Source organism: Pseudophryne corroboree, chromosome 4 (assembly GCF_028390025.1).
Source record: "Pseudophryne corroboree isolate aPseCor3 chromosome 4, aPseCor3.hap2, whole genome shotgun sequence".
Taxonomy (NCBI): Eukaryota; Metazoa; Chordata; class Amphibia; order Anura; family Myobatrachidae; genus Pseudophryne; species Pseudophryne corroboree.
In genome coordinates, this window is record NC_086447.1 from 193,923,983 (window position 1) to 193,944,062 (window position 20,080).

A 20,080-nucleotide genomic window follows, 5' to 3' on the forward strand; every position below is an offset into this window, starting at 1 on the left:
TCCAGCAGTTGCCGTGGCCACCAGGTCCGATGGACCGACCCCAAATAACTCCTCTTCCTTTATACGGCAATACACCTTTGTGCCGTTTGGAATCTGCATCACCTGACCACTGTCGTGTCCATAACATCTTTTGGCAGTTATGGACATCGCATTTACTCATGATGCCAGAGTGCAAATATCCCTCTGTGCATCTCGCATATATAGAAATGCATCCTTTAAATGCTCTATAGTCAATAAAATACTGTCCCTGTCAAGGGTATCAATATTTTTAGTCAGGGAATCCGACCAAGCCACCCCAGCTCTGCACATCCAGGCTGAGGCGATCGCTGGTCGCAGAATAACACCAGTATGTGTGTATATACTTTTTATGATATTTTTCCAGCCTCCTGTCAGCTGGTCCTTGAGGACGGCCCTATCTATAGACGGTACCGCCACTTGTTTTGATAAGCGTGTGAGCGCCTTATCCACCTTAAGGGGTGTTTCCCAACGCGCCCTAACTTCTGGCGGGAAAGGGTATACCGCCCATAATTTTCTATCGGGGGGAACCCACGCATCATCACACACTTTATTTAATTTATCTGATTCAGGAAAAACTATGGTAGTTTTTTCACATCCCACATAATACCCTCTTTTGTGGTACTTGTAGTATCAGAAATATGTAACACCTCCTTCATTGCCTTTAACGTGTGGCCCTAATAAGGAATACGTTTGTTTATTCACCGTCGACACTGGATTCAGTGTCCCTGTCTGTGTCTGTGTCGACCGACTAAAGTAAACGGGCGTTTTAAAACCCCTGACGGTGTTTTTGAGACGTCTGGACCGGTACTAATTGTTTGTCGGCCGTCTCATGTCGTCAACCGACCTTGCAGCGTGTTGACATTATCACGTAATTTCCTAAATAAGCCATCCATTCCGGTGTCGACTCCCTAGAGAGTGACATCACCATTACAGGCAATTGCTCCGCCTCCTCACCAACATCGTCCTCCTACATGTCGACACACACGTACCGACACACAGCACACACACAGGGAATGCTCTGATAGAGGACAGGACCCACTAGCCCTTTGGAGAGACAGAGGGAGAGTTTGCCAGCACACACCAAAAACGCTATAATTATATAGGGACAACCTTATATAAGTGTTTTCCCTTATAGCATCTTAATATATAAGCATATCGCCAAATTAGTGCCCCCCCTCTCTGTTTTAACCCTGTTTCTGTAGTGCAGTGCAGGGGAGAGCCTGGGAGCCTTCCCTCCAGCCTTTCTGTGAGGGAAAATGGCGCTGTGTGCTGAGGAGATAGGCCCCGCCCCTTTTTCGGCGGCCTCGTCTCCCGCTCTTAACGGATTCTGGCAGGGGTTAAATATCTCCATATAGCCTCCGGAGGCTATATGTGAGGTATTTTTAGCCAAAATAGGTATTCATTTGCCTCCCAGGGCGCCCCCCTCCCAGCGCCCTGCACCCTCAGTGACTGCCGTGTGAAGTGTGCTGAGAGGAAAATGGCGCACAGCTGCAGTGCTGTGCGCTACCTTTAGAAGACTGAGGAGTCTTCTGCCGCCGATTCTGGACCTCTTCTTACTTCAGCATCTGCAAGGGGGCCGGCGGCAAGGCTCCGGTGACCATCCAGGCTGTACCTGTGATCGTCCCTCTGGAGCTGATGTCCAGTAGCCAAGAAGCCAATCCATCCTGCACGCAGGTGAGTTCACTTCTTCTCCCCTCTGTCCCTCGTTGCAGTGATCCTGTTGCCAGCAGGACTCACTGTAAAGTAAAAAACCTAAGCTAAACTTTCTCTAAGCAGCTCTTTAGGAGAGCCACCTAGAATTGCACCCTTCTCGGCCGGGCACAAAAATCTAACTGGCTTGGAGGAGGGTCATAGGGGGAGGAGCCAGTGCACACCACCTGATCGGAAAGCTTTACTTTTGTGCCCTGTCTCCTGCGGAGCCGCTATTCCCCATGGTCCTTTCAGGAACCCCAGCATCCACTAGGACGATAGAGAAAGTTATGATTACATGTATAAAAGCTAAAATCACTTTTATTAGAACAATAGAAGTTCCAAACAGGTAGTGTACAGGAAACTCAGGCCAGCCCTTTGGATGTCTTCAAGGCTGAATCTGATTACCATATACAAAGGAACTGGTGACTCATCATGAATCCCTCCCCCAGAAACTAGATAACACATTGATCACAAAGGAGCTCAGTGGCTTTTTGGTCTCAGAGGATGATGGACTTGCTGCCAGTTCAGTTCCTGTATTTATTTACAGAGAGAGGGAGACATAAGATGCATTGGAGGGAATGGTAATTGTATCGCTGGCATGTAACTGAAACTGTATGAAACTGTATGTAATTGTATGTAATTGTATGTTTTAACTGCTTACTGTGTGAGTGTAACCATGTAACTATAGGTATACTGTACTTTGTAATATATATTGAATCCATATCCTTTTTAATAACAAATATATACATCAATAAGCTTTGGAACTCAGATAATGTGTGGGTGTATTGTTTTCTCTTATGGGATGCAGTGTTTTGCGATGTTTAGCGCACATTCATGGGATATGGCAATAAGAGGTGCACGCGTTTACAATATATATTAGAGCGGGCATTTTAAATATTTGTGAGAAATCAATTTGGCATTCTTACTAACTAATGGACACTGTTTATAACGGACAGCAGCGAGGTCAGATATTCTATCAATGTATTATATCTGAGAACCTGTAACAAAACAGTCGGAATCCAACTATTTTGGAGTACTATTCTAGCACGTTGAACCAATGCAAAAATGGAACTCTGAAACATTGTATTGTGACCTCTTGTAACAAACAGGTGGACACTGTTTGAATGAGTCTTTGATTTTTGAAACATATGTTGCTAGTTATGTGCAATAGTATCTTTGCTGTAGAAATAAATTCAGTTGCTTGGGAGTACTTATGTCAATTACATAGATTGTGCTGCTTTTAAAACACCGGCCGAGTGTAATATGATTGTATAATAAATTATATTTTTATTATTTTTAATACTGTGTTGTTAATATACTCACCTTAGCACAGCAGCGCTATACTTTTTTCTGTGTGTTTTAATTTAACTGTTGGGGATTAATTGGTCCCTTTTTGTATGGCAGCAGCTGCTACAGGGTGATTATCTAATTAATTACGGTGTCTCTTGTTAAGTAGCGGCCAGCGCCTGGAGGCTTGTCGCATAACGAATTGTCACATATATCTTCCTAACGGGGGTCTCTGCTTATGTGACCGTGTCTAAATGAGTTAACGTAATCATACCCTTCCCATACTTGCCAGAGGTTTGTATGCCCCTTTCTTCCCCAGTTCTACATTGTCAGGTGCATGAGATGGGTCCCGACTACCAGTCACCATACCAATGCCAGGATCCCGGCTTTTAGATGCCTGGTGGGGGGGGGGGCGCAACGTAGCCCCAGGTTCTATTACCACTTTATGGGTGTCGTGGACACCCATGAGTGGGAATAGTCCCAGTCAGTCCGCATGCGGACTGTCAGGATTGTGAGGGGGTGGGGTCCCTGTGTCGGTATTGTGACCGGAGGTCCCCTGACCGCCGGTCACAATACTTCATTGGGATGCAAGTCATGGATACGGATGCATTTGCACGGACTTCTGATTCCACGTGCAGTACATCAATGCATATTTTATACAGAAAAGGACTTGCCTACAACTTTAAGTGACCTCCCTTGTAAGTGATCAGATCGTGTGAGACAGTTGCCCTGTGTAAGCTGAATATAGCTGAATATTTAGATTACCGAATTGCGTTTTCCACTGCCTTGATACAGCCGAATACTATTCTCTGGTCAATCATAGAATAAATAAGCCTGCACTCAGTAAATGCCATATTATACATGGTACCAGCTGCTTGGCAGTATAAATGCCCTGGATACAAAACACGAAGACAGTTGATGTCAGATCTTGTCTTCACTTGCAAAGCTTTATATAGCTAGCAAAACAAAATATCTCAACTTCACGGGTTCTTATTTCTGTACTGTCATTTGTTTTATATCCATATATAGGCCGTACAGCTGGTACCATGTATAATATGGAAGTTAATGAGGGCATGCATATTTCTAGCAAGTATCGCTTTATATAAGGGGTGTACCTAAAAAATAGGATTTTATATACCTACCGGTAAATCCATTTCTCGTAGTCCGTAGAGGATGCTGGGGTCCATTTAGTACCATGGGGTATAGATGGGTCCGCAGGAGCCTTCGGCACTTCAAGACTTTTTTACAGTGTGAACTGGCTCCTCCCTCTATGCCCCTCCTCCAGACCTCAGTATAGGAACTGTGCCCGAGGAGACAAACTTCGAGAGAAGGATTTACTTTAAGCTAGTGGCGAGATTCACACCAGCTCACACACCCTCAACCATGCCGCACAACATGGCATATAACTCAAACACATGCCAACGAGCATGAATAACTTTACAGCAACTGTTGAACAACAACTTAACACGTGATAACTTGTGCAAGAAGAAAAGATAATATGCAGGAAAAAGGAGCACTGGGAGGGCACCCAGCATCCTCTACGGACTACGAGAAAAGGATTTACTGGTAGGTATATAAAATCCTATTTTCTCTAATGTCCTAGAGGATGCTGGGGTCCATTTAGTACCATGGGGATGTACCAAAGCTCCCAGTACGGGCGGGAGAGTGCGGATGTTCCTGCAGAACTGATTGACCGAATTTAAGGTCATCAGAGGCCAAGGTGTCAAACTTGTAGAACTTAGCAAACGTGTTTGCCCCTGGCCAAGTAGCTGCTCGGCAAAGCTGTAGAGCCAAGACACCCCGGGCAGCCGCCCAGGAAGAACCCACTTTCCTAGTAGAGCGGGCCTTAACTGAATTCGGTACCGGCAATCCTGCCGTGGAATAAGCATGCTGAATCGTACATCTGATCAATCGTGCAATTATCTGCTTAGAAGCAGGACACCCAATCTTGTTGGGATCATACAGGATAAACAATGCTTCTGTTTTCCAAATACGAGCTGTCCTCGTAACGTAAATCTTCAAAGCTCTGACCATGTCAAAGAACTTTGAAGGAGCAGAGGTTTCAGTAGCCACTGGCACCACAATAGGTTGGTTAATATTGAATGAAGACTCAACCTTTGGAAGAAAGTGCTGATGATTTCTCAGTTCAGCCCTATCTTCATGAAAGATCAAATAAGGGCTCTTGTGAGACAAGGCTCCCAACTCAGACACCCGGCTAGCGGATGCCAAGGCCAACAGCATGACCACTTTCCAAGTGAGAAACTTTAACTCAACCTCTTGCAGAGGCTCAAACCAATCCGATTGAAGGAACTGCAACACCATGTTAAGGTCCCATGGTGCCATAGGAGGCACGAATGGTGGTTGGATGTGCAGAACCCCCATCAAGAACGTCTGAACTTCAGGAAGGGAAGCCAATTGTTTCTGAAAGAACATGGACAAGGCCGAAATTTGGACCTTGATAGACCCCAATCTTTAGCCTACATCCACACCGTTGGAGAATTCCTGGATTCACACCAAGATACATATTTTCTCCAAATACGATGGTAATGTCTAGACTTTACTCCTTTCCTGGCCTGAATAAGTGTGGGAATGACCTTGTTGGGAATGCCCTTTCGGGCTAGAATCTGACGCTCAACAGCCATGCCGTCAAACGTAGCCGCGGTAAGTCTTGATAAACAAACGGCCCCTGCAGAAGCAGGTCCTCGCAAAGAGGAAGAGGCCGAGGATCTTCTATCAGTAACTCCTGAAGATCTGGATACCAAGCCCTCCTTGGCCAATCTGGGGCAATGAGGATCGCCCGAACCCTTGTTCTTCTTATGATCTTGAGAATCTTTAGCTGAAGTGGAGGGAACACATACACCGACTGGAACACCCACTGGGTTACCAGTGCATCCACTGCTATTGCTTGTGGGTCTCTCGACCTGTAACAATATTTCTGAAGCTTCTTGTTGAGACGAGATGCCATCATGTCTACTTGAGGAACCCCCCAACGATTTGCTACCTTCGCAAAGACCTCTTGGTGGAGGCCCCATTCTCCTGGGTGGAGATCATGTCTGTTGAGGAAGTCCGTATCCCAGTTGTCCACTCCCGGAATGAAGATTGCTGACAGAGCTTGTGCATGTCTTTCTGCCCAGAGGAGTATTCTTGTTACCTCTGCCATTGCTGCTCTGCTTTTCGTTCCACCCTGATGGTTTATGTAAGCCACTGCTGTTACATTGTCTGACTGGATCTGTATGGGACGATCTTGAAGAAGATGCGCCGCTTGTAGAAGACCGTTGTAAATGGCTCTCAACTCCAGAATGTTTATGTGAAGAAGTGTTTCTTGACTTGACCATCGTCCTTGGAAGCTTTCCCCTTGCATGAGTGCTTCCCAACCTTGGAGACTTGCATCCGTGGTCACTAGGATCCAGGCTTGAATCCCGAACCTGCGTCCCTCTAGGAGGTGAGAACTGTGTAGCCACCACAGGAGCGAAATTCTGGCTTTCGTGGACAGGATTATTCTCTGGTGCATGTGTAGATGCGACCCGGACCCTTTGTCTAGTAGATCCCAGGGAACACCCTCGCATGGAATCGGCCATACTGTAGAGCCTCGTAAGACGCTACCATCTTCCCCAGCAGGCGGATGCACTGACGAATCGACACATGTGCTGGTTTCAAAATTTGTTTGACCATTGTCTGGATTTGCAGAACTTTTTCTACCTGTAGAAATACTTTCTGTACCTCGTTGTCCAGTATCATTCCCAGAAATGACAATCTCATCGCCGGTTCCAACTGTGATTTTGCAAAGTTTATGATCCAACCATGTTTCTGAAGTACTGTCAGGGATATTGCAATGTTCTGCACTAACTTTTCCCTGGATCTTGCATTTATTAGAAGATCGTCCAGGTAAGGAATTATGTTGACTCCTTTCTTGCGAAGGAGAACCATCATCTCTGCCATTACCTTGGTGAACACTCTCAGTGCTGTGGAGAGCCCAAATGGCAATGTCTGGAACTGATAGTGACAGTCCTGAAACGCAAACCTCAGGTAGGCTTGATGTGGAGGGTAAATGGGAACATGCAGATAAGCATCCTTGATGTCCACCGACACCATGAATTCCTTCTCCTCCAAACTGGAGATCACTGCTCTTAGAGACTCCATCTTGAATTTGAATCTTTTTAGATAAAGATTTAATGATTTTAGGTTTAAAATCGGTCTGACCGAGCAGTCCGGCTTTGGTACTACAAACAGGCTTGAATAAAATCCCTTTCCCCGTTGTAGCAATGGGACTAAGGTGATTACCTCGTCCTGACGTAATTTTTGTAATGCTTCCGTTATTTTCTGTCTGTCTTGTACAGAAGCTGGAAAGGCTGATTTGAAATATCTGCATGGGGCGAGATCCTGAAACTCCAACTTGTAACCTTGAGATACTATTTGCAATATCCAGGGATCCAGCTCTGATTGTATCCAGATCTGGCTGAAGAGTTTCAGACGCACCCCCACTTGAGCGGACTCCTGCAGGGGAGCCCCAGCGTCATGCTGTGGTTTTTGCAGAAGCAACGGCTGACTTCTGCTCCTGAGATCCTGATGCTGCTGAAGGTTTCTTACCTCTTCCCCGCCCTCACCCTGCTAAGAAGGGGGCACCCTTGGCCTTTTTGTACTTGTTGGGCCGAAAGGACTGCATCGGATGAGCAGAGTATGTCTTCTTTGCAGGTGCTGCTGCATGAGGAAGAAAACCTGACTTACCTGAGGTAACTGTTGAAATCCAGGTATCCAGCTCGTCCCCAAAATGCGCCTCACCCTTATAGGGGAGAGCTTCAATATTCTTTTTAGATTCTGCATCTGCATTCCACTGGTGAATCCACAGTGCTCTGCGAGCCGAAACCGCCATAGCTGAGGATTTTGAACAGAATAAACCAATATCCTTCATGGCTTCCACCATGTAACCTACAGAATCCTTTATGTGACCGAGAGTTAAGACCACATTATCCCTATCAACTGTGTCTAGATTATCTAGCAAGTTTTCTGACCATTTTACTATAGCATTTCCCACCCAGGCGCATGCAATGGTTGGTCTGAGTGCTGTTCCATTAGCCATATAAAGGGATTTTAAAGTTGTCTCCATTTTACGGCCAGCCGGCTCCTTTAAGGAAGCCGACCCAGGGACAGGTAGAATAATTTTCTTAGACATCCTGGACACGGAGGTGTCTACCGTGGGGGGTGATTCCCATCTCTTCCTATCCTCTTCAGGGAAAGGATACGCCAAACGTTTTCTTCTAGGAATATGAAATTTCTTTTTTGGGTTAGCCCAGGATTTTTCAAAGTATGTATTCAAATCCTTTGAAGGAGGAAAAGTTACCACAGATTTCTTATTTAAATTAAAATAAGCCTTTTCCTCTGGTTCAGGTGTTGCCTCTGTAAACTCTAACACATCTTTAATAGCCGTTATCATATATTGAATGCTTTTTGCTAATTTGGCGTCTACCCCTCTCAAATCCCCAGTGTCGACACCTGTGTCGGAATCTGTGTCTGTGTCACCTTGCATAATTTGCGCAAGTGACCTCTTCTGGGAACTTGAGGAGGGACGTGTGGATGACGTGGAGGAGTCGGCATACAGCACATCTTCCCTGATTTTCTCCAATATTTAGTCTCTTGTTCAGACTCTGAGAACTTTCTAGAAAGCTGGGAAATCATCTGTTGTAGATTTTCTACCCACAGTGGGTCCTTCCCTGTGGGAAGGGCCACCACATTACACTCCTGCTTATCTAAAATGGCTTCCTCAGGGGAAGAGCTCTCTGTAATGTCTGACATGTTTACATTCGACATGACACAATCGTGCCCTTTCACACCACAGTCACACGGGGAGCTATCGATGACAGACCCACTAAAATCTGTCAGAGAACACGCAGAAGGATTTGCCAGTTCACACACCGCGCCCTATGAAGTGAATTGTGTATAAAATATAGACACAACCTTCAGAGCTGTAATAATCAATATTATGCTCACTCACCTAATTTACTATACACTCCCCCCCTATCTATAACACCCTGGTACTTGTTCAGCGGCGTTATGAGGAGGAAAACAGCGTTTGTCAGTCTTTTCTCTGTGTATCTGCAGGAGAAAATGGCGCTGAGTGAGTGCTGGCTAGCCTGAGGAGAAGCTCCGCCCCCCTGTAATGGCACGATTCTGCCTCAGAAGCAATTATTTTTATACTGGCTGGGGTTGTGTAAAACCATACTTGCCTACTTTTGAAAAAGCCTTTCAGGGAGATTGTGAAAGTAACCACTATCAGCGCGGACGTGTACTGCTACATCTGAGAGGCGTGTCATAAACATGACTTACATCCAAATGTAAATGAGCCCCAAAGTTAGTAAGATCTAATTGTTGAAGAAAAGATACTGATATTTTTCAGGATTTGTTTATGTATTGTGTTTTACAAGAGGTTCCATAATATTGTAAGTGGTCACGAGAAACCTTATATAAATGCATGTAGCTATAGGGATCATTGTGCCTTATAACCAAAGCAAGGAAATGGAACTGATTATCCCATTTGAATGTATGTATCTCTGATTTCTCTTTTCCCCCAAGAATATAACAGCTACATAATATGGATAAGATGCAATCAGGTTGATTGCTGGTCTATTCAGGGAGTCAGGGAGATTGCTACTATTTTAGGGAGTCTCCTGCAGAATGAGGGAGGGTAGGCAACTATGTGTAAAACCAGAGGCTGTACTTGTGTCTTATGTTTTGCCAGTGAGAGTAGGATTTATCATGCAGCTCAGGGCGCCCCCACCCGCGCCCTGCACCCTGTGTGTGAAGGGCTTATAGTGTTATGGAGATGCATGTCAGCGCAGCCATCCCACCGCTGCGCTGTACCTTTTGCTGCCAACGATGACCAGAGGGCCCATCTCTGCAGGTCTCCGGTGATATACTCACCACTCTTCTGACTTCTGGCTCTGTTAGCGGGTGGCGGCAGTGCTGTGGGAGTGAGCGGTAGCCAGCCGTGGGCTATGTTCAGTACCCTTCAGGAGCTAATGGTGTCCTGTCAGCGGGAGCAGAGCCATGGAACTACACAGGAAGTTGGTTCCTACTCCCCCCCCACGAAGCAGGGAAGCTGTTGCCAGCAGCTTCCCTGAAAATAAAAAACCTAACAAAGTCTTTTCCAGCAGAACTCTGTAGAGCTTCACTAGCGTGCCTCCAGTCTCATCGGGCACAATTTCTAAACTGAGGTCTGGAGGAGGGGCATAGAGGGAGGAGCCAGTTCACAATGTAAAAAAGCCTTAAAGTGCCGAAGGCTCCTGCGGACCCGTCTATACCCTATGGTACTAAATGGACCCCAGCATCCTCTAGGACGTTAGAGAAATAAAAAAACTGTGGGATTTCCACTGAAAAGATGGAGAGATGTGGAAACAAATGAGGCAGAAGGAGAAATGCAACACACCAGACCCAAGAAGGTACAGTAGCACTTTGTGGTGTTAAGGAGGTTGTGCCTCCAGCTCTGCCTGTGTGTGTTTAAAAGTTATAAACTGTCTTTGGAGGTTTCACAAATGCTAATAGAGAGAACAGAAGGGGACCCCAGTGTAAGTTAATGGGGCAGATGTATTAAGTCTGGAGAAGTGATAAAGCAGTGATAAGTAGAAGGTGATAACGCAACAACCAATCAGCTCCGGTCATTTTTCAAACCTGTAATGATTGGCTGGTGCGTTATCACCTTACACTTATCACTGCTTTATCACTTCTCCAGACTTAATACATCTGCCCCAATGTTTTTTAGAACTGAACCCACAGCCCTATCCTGGGCCACAGTGATGGCAGTGCGCATTGCCCAACCATGATGAGGTTGCTCCCCAGGCCTCAGTGCCCTGCCTACTGATGTACTGTGGTGCCAGAGCATCCACCGTAAGAGATAAATGCAAATGACACATCCAGCTGTCCCCAGCTCCTCTCCCCCTGCTCTGGCAGTTAACAGGAGAAGGAGACACAATGATATCACAACGTCTCATCCCTCAGTCAGCACAGCTAATAGGAAAGCAGCCTACAGACACCCAAATAAGTTAAGAACAGCAGAAGTCTAGAAGCGATGAAAAGACTAAAGAGAAAGAAGAAGGCAGAGCTTGTAAGTAATAAAAAAAAGCTGGGGCAAGGATTCATGCTGTTGACTGAAAGCAGAGACAACAAATTACATTTTCAATTGTGTGCTGTAAATATTAGAACTTGCTTACAATAATAGGCAAAATGCTCCATCTTCTAGACAAATGTAGCAAGAAGTACTTAAATGCCTCTCAGACCTCTTCACGTGCCTTCTCAGACCTCTTAATTTACTCCTTATGTGCCATCAGTCCCCTCCACATGCCCAATATGAGCAATCAGACCCTTCCATGAGCCCCTTATGTGCCATCAGCCCCTCTACATGCCCCTCATGTGCCATCAGACCACTCTAAATGCTCAGAATGTGCCATCAGACTCTTCCACATGCCCTTATGTGCCATTAGTCACCACTACATGCCGGTAGTTTCTCTTGCCGAGAGTGCTAGTATGTATTGATATCCTAGATTTGGAATGGAAAGGTCCGACATCAGTATATCCAGATGTTGAATTTCAGGAGCAGTTTGCATTCGCCTTTGATGATAAGCCATGTGCCACTGACTTTGGTACCTTAAGGATATCTCAATTTGACCACCTTATCAGTGGACTAGTGGCCAGTGAGTGCCTCTTGGATTTAGCATGAACAACATTTCAATATACTAAGGACATTACTTTGACTGGAACTAAATAAAATTGAGCTTGATTTACCATGCAAAATAAAGATTTTGGATGTGTCCTAAACAAGTACAAGCTGCAGGAACTGCGAAATTCCTGGGTATTAAATGGGCCTACCAAGTTAAAACTGGTCCACAACATGTATCGGATTTTATTTTCAATTTACAGATGTGTTCTCATACACCTATTCTTTTTGCGCCATGGCGTGATTCCAATGCTGGGCACTTTTTCCTAAAATGTGTGTCTTATTTATCTTACAGTACAGTAGGTACTAGTGTTTTGTAGCAAAGAACTTGGTATAAAGTCTCAGAATAAGTATAATGATGTGTGTCGCAGTTCACTCATGTACTACCTGATTTTTGCCTTTTTACCCTAGATTGTGCTACGTTTTCCTCAGTTTTGCTACTTTTTGCTTAATTCTGTGTCTTCTTTAGCTCATAGGAGGGTATTCAGAGAGGTGTTAATAAAATTGCAAACGGCCATGTATCAGCCGTCTGCAAATGTCCTGTAGCCGCATTGCGCACGTGCAGACTTTCACTATGCGATCACATCCCGGTAGAATGTGATCGCAAAGTGACTGAAGTGCAGCAGGCGGTCGGGGGCGGCAACGCGGCTTGGAGGGGGGAGTGGAACAGGAAACGCTGTCTTGGCCCTTTTTGTGGCTGGTTAACGGGAAACATGGCGGTGGTGCACCCGCAAACGCAGCCCTGCTGTGTATACCTCTATTTGACCTCTATTTGCCGCTTTCTGCGATGCAATCAGTGGACAGTAATTTGGGTAGCTCCCTCACTACAGAACAGGTGTGTAAGAGAAAAAGAGTATGAGCAGAGGTGGTGTACTGTGTCCTGGGTTCTTCTGCTGTAATGATGATTGATGACAATGATCCTGGAGTGCATTACTTTCATCTTCGTAGATTGTTGCTTGTGCATTCATAAGGAAAGATGCTAGGCTGAACAGCAGCCTGACTGAACAGGGTTGTCTTAGAAGGGTTGTTTTAAAAGGGTTAAGAAAATATTACAATATAGACTTACACAGGACTTGTATAGTGGCTGTATCTTTGCCATATATTGGAGGGCTGTGCTGGACCAATGTGACGATTGCTCTCTGCAGGTAATCTACACTCATCATTTGGAGTTTGGGTCTGCTTAGAATATACATGCTGCAGTGATATTTTTATTATATTAGGTAATCTACACTGTCAATTTTATATCATAAGCTATATTGTATTCTAGGATGATACTTTCTTTAAACTTTGAAATAGTTAGTAAACTCCTATCTCAGTGTTTGTTTTAGTTGAGTTTTATGGCATTCTCTGTAACTGGGGGTGGAGTGTTAGGCCTTGATTGCAATTATCAGACACATATGGATACTTACCATTCATAAGGAATAATGCTAGGCTGAACAGCAGCCTGGCTAAACAGGGTTGTCTTAGAAGGGTTGTTTTAAAAGGGTTAAGAAAATATTACAATATAGACTTACCCAGGACTTAAGCAGGACGAAAACACCCAACCAACGTTGCAACAAAACAACCACCCTTCCTTTCATCGTCAATCAAAATCATCTGTGCATTTAAGCGTATGTATACATCTTTCCAACTATAATCCTCATGACCTCTAAGAACAGAATGCAACCAATTCTGTACAAAACCAGTTACATTGTGATTTGCATGTGACTGTACATACCTGTTCGGCATTTTGCTCTGTCATGCTCAGTTAACATACAGCGGACCAACACCAGTAAATAGGCACCTGAATTTTTAACTCTAACAAGTGAAACCTTACACTCTCAGCCTAGATAACTCTGGTTTAATCCTAAACAAACTATGGGGGTAATTCTGAGTTGATCGCAGCAGGCACTTTGTTAGCAGTTGGGCAAAACCATGTGCACTGCAGGGGAGGCAGATATAACATGTGCAGAGAGAGTTAGATTTGGGTGGGTTATTTTGTTTCTGTGCAGGGTAAATACTGGCTGCTTTATTTTTACACTGCAATTTAGATTGCAGATTGAACACACCACACCCAAATCTAACTCTCTCTGCACGTTATATCTGCCTCCCCTGCAGTACACATGGTTTTGCCCAACTGCTAACAAAGTTCCTGCTGCGATCAACTCAAAATTACCCCTTATGTACCACAAATTGATTTTCGCCATTGCTCTTCATGGAATATTCATAAAGGCCATTGCATCATTCAGTCTTCCAGCAACTCAGCCCTCTGTACATGTTGCCCCCTCAATTATTCACTCGCCTCTTATTAGCACTCATGCGCTTTTTACTTCCCTATACTCATTGACAATAACATCTACAACCTCTCACCATAAAAAACTTTCACAAACCTCTGACAACCACATTTATCTCTCTCTTCTGCTTCTGATAGCTGGTGACATTTCACCAAATCCAGGACCCAGCCACTTGCATCGCTCACATTCACCTGATTCACAGCAACATAGAAATCCAGCTAACCTCATAAACATCACGTCTTCCATCACCCTCCAGATCACTAAAATGTGCCTTATGGAATGCACGCTCTGTTTGTAACAAATTAACATCCATCCATGACCTCTTCATATCTAACAACTTCAATCTGCTGGCTATAACAGAAACCTGGCTCACACAATCAGAAACAGCATCCCCTGCAGCACGGTCACATGGGTGTGGTATTGAAAGTCGACAGTAACTAGGTCGACAATGTCTAGGTCGACCACTATTGGTCGACAGTAACTAGGTCAACAGGGTGTCTAGGTCGACAGGGTCTTTAGGTCGACATGTTCTAGGTCGACAGGTCAAAAGGTTGACATGAGTTTTTAATGTTATGTTGGTGTCGTTTTGTTCGTAGAGTGACCGGGAACCCCAATTAGTGCACCGCGTCCCCTCGCATGGTGCCTTCGCTCCGCTACCGCTTCGCTCGGCACAGATTACCGTTCCAATCGTTGTCCACGTGGATCGTTAAGTATGAAAAGGTTAAAAAAAAGAAAAAAATTGTGAAAAACTCATGTCGACCTTTTGACCTGTCGACCTAGAACATGTCGACCTAAAGACTCTGTCGACCTAGACACCCTGTCGACCTAGTCACTGTCGACCAATAGTGGTCGACCTAGACATTGTCGACCTAGTTACTGTCGACTTTCAGTCCGGATCCCCGGTCACATGGTGGTCTCCATTTTACACACACTTCCAGGCCTGGTAACCATAAAGGAGGAGAAGTTGGACTATTACTTTCCCAATATTTCGCATACACTGTTCTACCACAGGTTCCATCACTCACATTTACATCATTTTAAGTACATTCCATTCGGGTTTACTCTCCTTTCTCTCTGCGTGTTACAGCTATCTTTCGCCCACCTGGGCATCCCAAACAATTTCTGGAAGATTTTTCTGCCTGGCTCCCTCACTTCCTATCCTCTGACATCTCCACCATCATCATGGGTGATTTCAATATTGCTATTGTTTGTCCAAAATCTGCTTCTCACGCCTACAAACTACTCTCTCTAACCTCCTCTCTCGGCCTCTCCCAATGAACTGACTCCTCTACTCATCGGGAAGGCCACTGCCTTGATCTAGTATTCACCAGACTATGCTCCGTTTCTGAACTCACTAACACTCCTTTCCCCCTCTCAGATCACAACCTTATCACCTGCATGCTCTCCTCCGTAAATTCAAACTCTGTGTTGCTGAAGTCCTCCAATCCCCCTCAAACCTGCAGAAATATTAACACAATTAATCTTCAAGAACTTTCCACCTCACTCCAAAAACTGCTTTCACTTATTTCTGCATTCACCTCTCCTGAGATGGCTGTATCACACCTGAACGAGACTCTAGAACTAGCCCTTGATGAAGTGCCTCCAGCTACCCATCACACTCCACGTAGGCCTAGATGTGAACCATGGCACTCTAAATTAACAAGACAACTACAAAAACTCTATATCGAAATGTACCTGAAACGGGCGCTACTTTGGTTTGGTTTTCCTAGCAGCTGTTTTAATGAAGGTAGTCACTCTCCACAATACATGCACAAAACACAAAAGAAAAATGAACAGCGCTACCTTTAGTAGATTATAAAATGAATCATGTGTGACAAGATATTCTAAACAACCCTTATTTATTATAAAAGGATAAAAAGGAGTTTACTTACTCCCAAATTAATATCGCTGGAACACTTACAAACAATAATAAACATACGTAACAATGTTTAAACTGCATAAGGATTTTTAACTGGCAGCATTCATATATTGTCCTTTTATCCGCGGTCAATTATCAGGGACTTATCATACAGTTCTGTGGGCTACAGTCCATATGTATATCTATATACGTGGTCACAGACCAATGGCAATGGTCTCAGGTGTTTTTTAATATTTACCGGTCCCAAGGTATTTGTGAAGGGAAAAGTCCTCCTCGTGTTGAGCCTTTTGTAGCAAGATTTCACCAAGATGGCAATGGTTCGCAGCACGATAAATGGAGTACCCTTTAACCTTTGTGGTTTGGACCAGAGGTGACCCAGATCGTCCAGTGGATGGCAGATTTTTGAAAAAGCTGTCCACTGACAGCGAAACGCGTCAGGCTTGTTCCTCTTTGCTTTTTGGTCTATGGGACTCTGTGGACTCTGATTCCATCTGCCATCCACTGGACGATCTGGGTCACCTCTGGTCCAAACCACAAAGGTTAAAGGGTACTCCATTTATCGTGCTGCGAACCATTGCCATCTTGGTGAAATCTTGCTTGAATGCAGCTGCGAGGCTAATCTTCCTTGCTAGATGTTCATCGTCTTTGTTGCTGTTAACAGTACATCATTTTATGCCGACTCAGTCGTCAGTGTGGGTATACGGAATGCTCCCACTGAGAGGGGCTTCTTACCACTGAGCAGACCATTCATTCCGGAATATACCACAAATTGTATAATTACAGTATGGGAACCAGCGGACTTGTTTATGCTAAAAATACCTTTTTATACTACTTTTCATTTTCCTACTACTGCTATGTTGTGTATGAAGCACACTGCATAGTATTACCAATAACAGTGTATGTGTGAAGTAGTTGTTTTGTTGACACAATGTGAATGTGACACCATAATGCCAGTAGCATTAAGTAGGCGCAGTACTACAGCTAAATAATGCTTGGTGACCGTGTTGGCAGTATACATTTACACACTATGCTTTACCATTACATATATAGCTATTCTGCCGAAACGGTTAAAATTAGCATTCATACCACGTCAGCATAATGCCAACAGCCGACGACATTACGCTGTCACACACCAACTGTCAACATTGTAAGTGTCACCAAGTGCACCAGAATTTATTTACCCAGATGAGATTTCCACTGCTTCCGGTGCTGCTGGGTAAACAAAACTCCAAGGGGGCAATTGCGGCAATTTACGATTGCCGGTTTCACAGTGAAAAGTCAATTTTCGCGGGTATGTGCGCTCCCGCTATCCTCCCTATTCATATGCAAATTAGCGGAAACGGGATTGCAGTGAAAATTATTACCGAATGTGAAAAATTTGTAAATCTGTCCGCACCCCCCAAAAAAGCTAACTAATATCGGATAACAGTATAAAAGTTTATTATTTTTCATAGTAAAAGTATTTCTGGCACTTAAATTGGGTCAAATGGCTGTTTTTTTCTTTAAATGTAAAAAAATTATAGAAAGCAATTGTTTCTGGCAAAATAAGTGCTAAATTTAAACTTGGGGTAAATAAAAATGGGTATACTGTAAGTATATATTTGGGTCATTTTAGGGGACTTTTAAAAAAAAAAAGTGGAAACAGACCGATTACTCCCACCTGCATGTCTGAAAACACTCATCCCGCTCATAAAGCATCCCAATATACCCTGGACCCCAATTTCCATAATTATGCACTTTTTAACCCCAAAAATTACATGTTATTATTGGCCAAATAAAAATAATTAAAAACTTGTAAGTGCCTAATTAGTCATTCAGGGGGTTGTCCCAGGGGTTTCTAAAAATATATACCTGAAGAAGGTACAAAAGAATTCTCCTACAATGGGGCACTCAGAAGTGCTTAATTAACGTGCTTAAATTGGATCAAAGAGTTACATATAAAACTTATTCTAAAAGGCGAAATATAGACAAACTACATATAAACAAAGCAAGAAACACAATTAAAAGGTACAGGTAATGTAATAACTCCTAAGGGCCTTAGCCCATGTGCCAAATGAGTGGTTGTATGTAATTGTAACTCAGGAAAAAATAATAAGGCAAGACCTTAAGGCGTATTTCTTGGTTCTGCTGCTACGTATGTGCTATAGCATTATATACGTAGTGAGAGACCCTTACTCACGCCAATCTTTGGAAATGCAGACAGTGCCAGAGCGTGTACGTAGTGTGTCTTATTCACTTCTACTTTTGGCTGATGACAATACAGTCAGCGCAACCAATGAGAGAGTTACTGGCACTCTACTTACTCTGGAGTTGAAAAAAGAAAGGAGGAGCCAAAAGGTAGCAAGGTATATAAACAGATTATTATTGTAACTGTAGAAATGACTTTCAAATGCCTGTTAGTTGGTAACACGTATGTTGTGAGCCAATAGCTCCATTGAAATATTGGACAGGGACAGTCAGTACCTCTATTTACCTCCTATATTATGTCTGAAGCATTATTGAAGAGATTATAAACTAAATAAGAAAGGTGTATCCATAACCTGTATTCACGTTTAGTGAGGCCCCTATGCTTCAGTGGCTATGGCTCCGCTACTGTAATTGGCTCTCAGTTTCAGGCTTAAAAGGCTGGAATAGAAAAGGCAAGATCTTAAAGCGCTTTCCGTGGTTCTGCTGCCACGTATGTGCTAACGCATTATACACGTGGTGAGAGACCCTTACTCACGCTAGTCTCTGGAAACATAGACAGTGCCAGAGCACTATGTATTGTGTCTTGTTCACTTCTATCCTTGGCTGATGACACTGAGGTCAGTGCAGCCAATGAGGAAGTTACTGACACTCTACTGCTCTGGTGTGGAAAAGAGGAGAGAGCTGTTGAATAGCAAAGGATATTATGTGAATTAATGTTGTGATCAAGTCACTAACCATCCATCTATCTATCCAACCATTGACCAAACAACGGCTCAGAACAATATTTTGTTACAATGAGTAGCTGGAATAATCAGTATCACTATTTGTACCATTAGACACAGATTGTAACTTTTGTTCAGAATTATATAATACTGTCTATATCCTTTATCCATTGCCAATTCTTACTCGCTTAAATGGCTCTGACTATTTTTCCTCTAACCGAATATTAACTCTGAGTTACATACAGCCAAACAGAGAAATATTGTAACCGGAGTTTTATAAGCAAAACATGTTTGTAAAATGCCAAACGGCTAACTGCCTCAGGCAACAACAGCTTTAAATCTCGTATGTATAGTAAGTCATACGACCTGTACCGGGGGCAGCCCGCCGTGCGCAATCAGCGGGGTGCCCGTGGGGCACCTTCTTTGACGTACGTTTCGCCGGATAGCTTGTTCACAAAGGGGGAACAGCTCCTGGTTGTCCCAGGGGTTCAGAACCAAATCCCGACATTTTTAACTGAAAATAGGGATTTTTCCCAAGTTTATCACCTGCTCAGAGCTGGTGAATTGAAATTTGCTGTAAAATTACTGCAAAAACGTTTTTGAGGACAACTGATTAGGCATTTGTCAAAATTACCGCAAATTGTAGTAATTTTGTATCCTTTTACAGCAAAAACGCATTTTTGCCAGAATTGAATACCCCCCTAATTATCTAATGTGTGGGTATGGTAAGGTCACATTCACTTACATAGCTTTTACTGAGGAGCATCTGAGCAACTGGACACACAGTAACCTTCCAACTGGGTATCGCTGCATACTCAGTAATCATCTAACACAGCTGCATCATTTCTGAGAATTTGGCTTCTGTTAGGGCCAGATGCTCTGTAAATACTAGACCAAATGCCTGACATATCTGCTGATGCAGCAGCACATAAGGGCAACTCCTGTCTTACCAGAGCAATTCTCGCAGTTAGAGTTCTCTTCTTCTCATATGTGATATTCACGGCTGCACACAGGGCGCTGCCTACCCCTCTGCTGAGAGCTAGGTTGGGATCTGCTCCATTTGCTAGAAGCTCTTTTACTGCCTGAAAAATAAAAATTACCCAGTGATCAAACACTGTGGATCATGTATATTTCTTATACCAGTGTCCAAACACTCTGGATCATATATATTTCTTGCACGTCCAATGAATGGAAGAAACACGCATATACAGCAAGAAATACAGGACAACATGGGTGAAACCTAAGCAGGGACAAATACACATTTGTATATGGTTACAAATAACAGAACAGTGATATTTCATGATATTTCAATGGGATC

At 43.8% G+C, this 20,080-nt stretch overlaps 1 protein-coding gene across 11 annotated transcripts in view; it reads right to left on the bottom strand.

Moving 5' to 3' along the window:
- ANKMY1 (ankyrin repeat and MYND domain containing 1) overlaps positions 1-20,080 on the bottom strand; it is a 301,516-nt gene that overhangs the window by 120,056 nt on the left and 161,380 nt on the right. For all 11 annotated transcript variants that reach the window (XM_063915687.1, XM_063915678.1, XM_063915679.1 and 8 more), the window contains one exon: positions 19,713-19,844. In XM_063915687.1, coding sequence (XP_063771757.1) covers positions 19,713-19,844 — 132 coding nt within the window. The remainder of the gene's footprint in view (positions 1-19,712; positions 19,845-20,080) is intronic.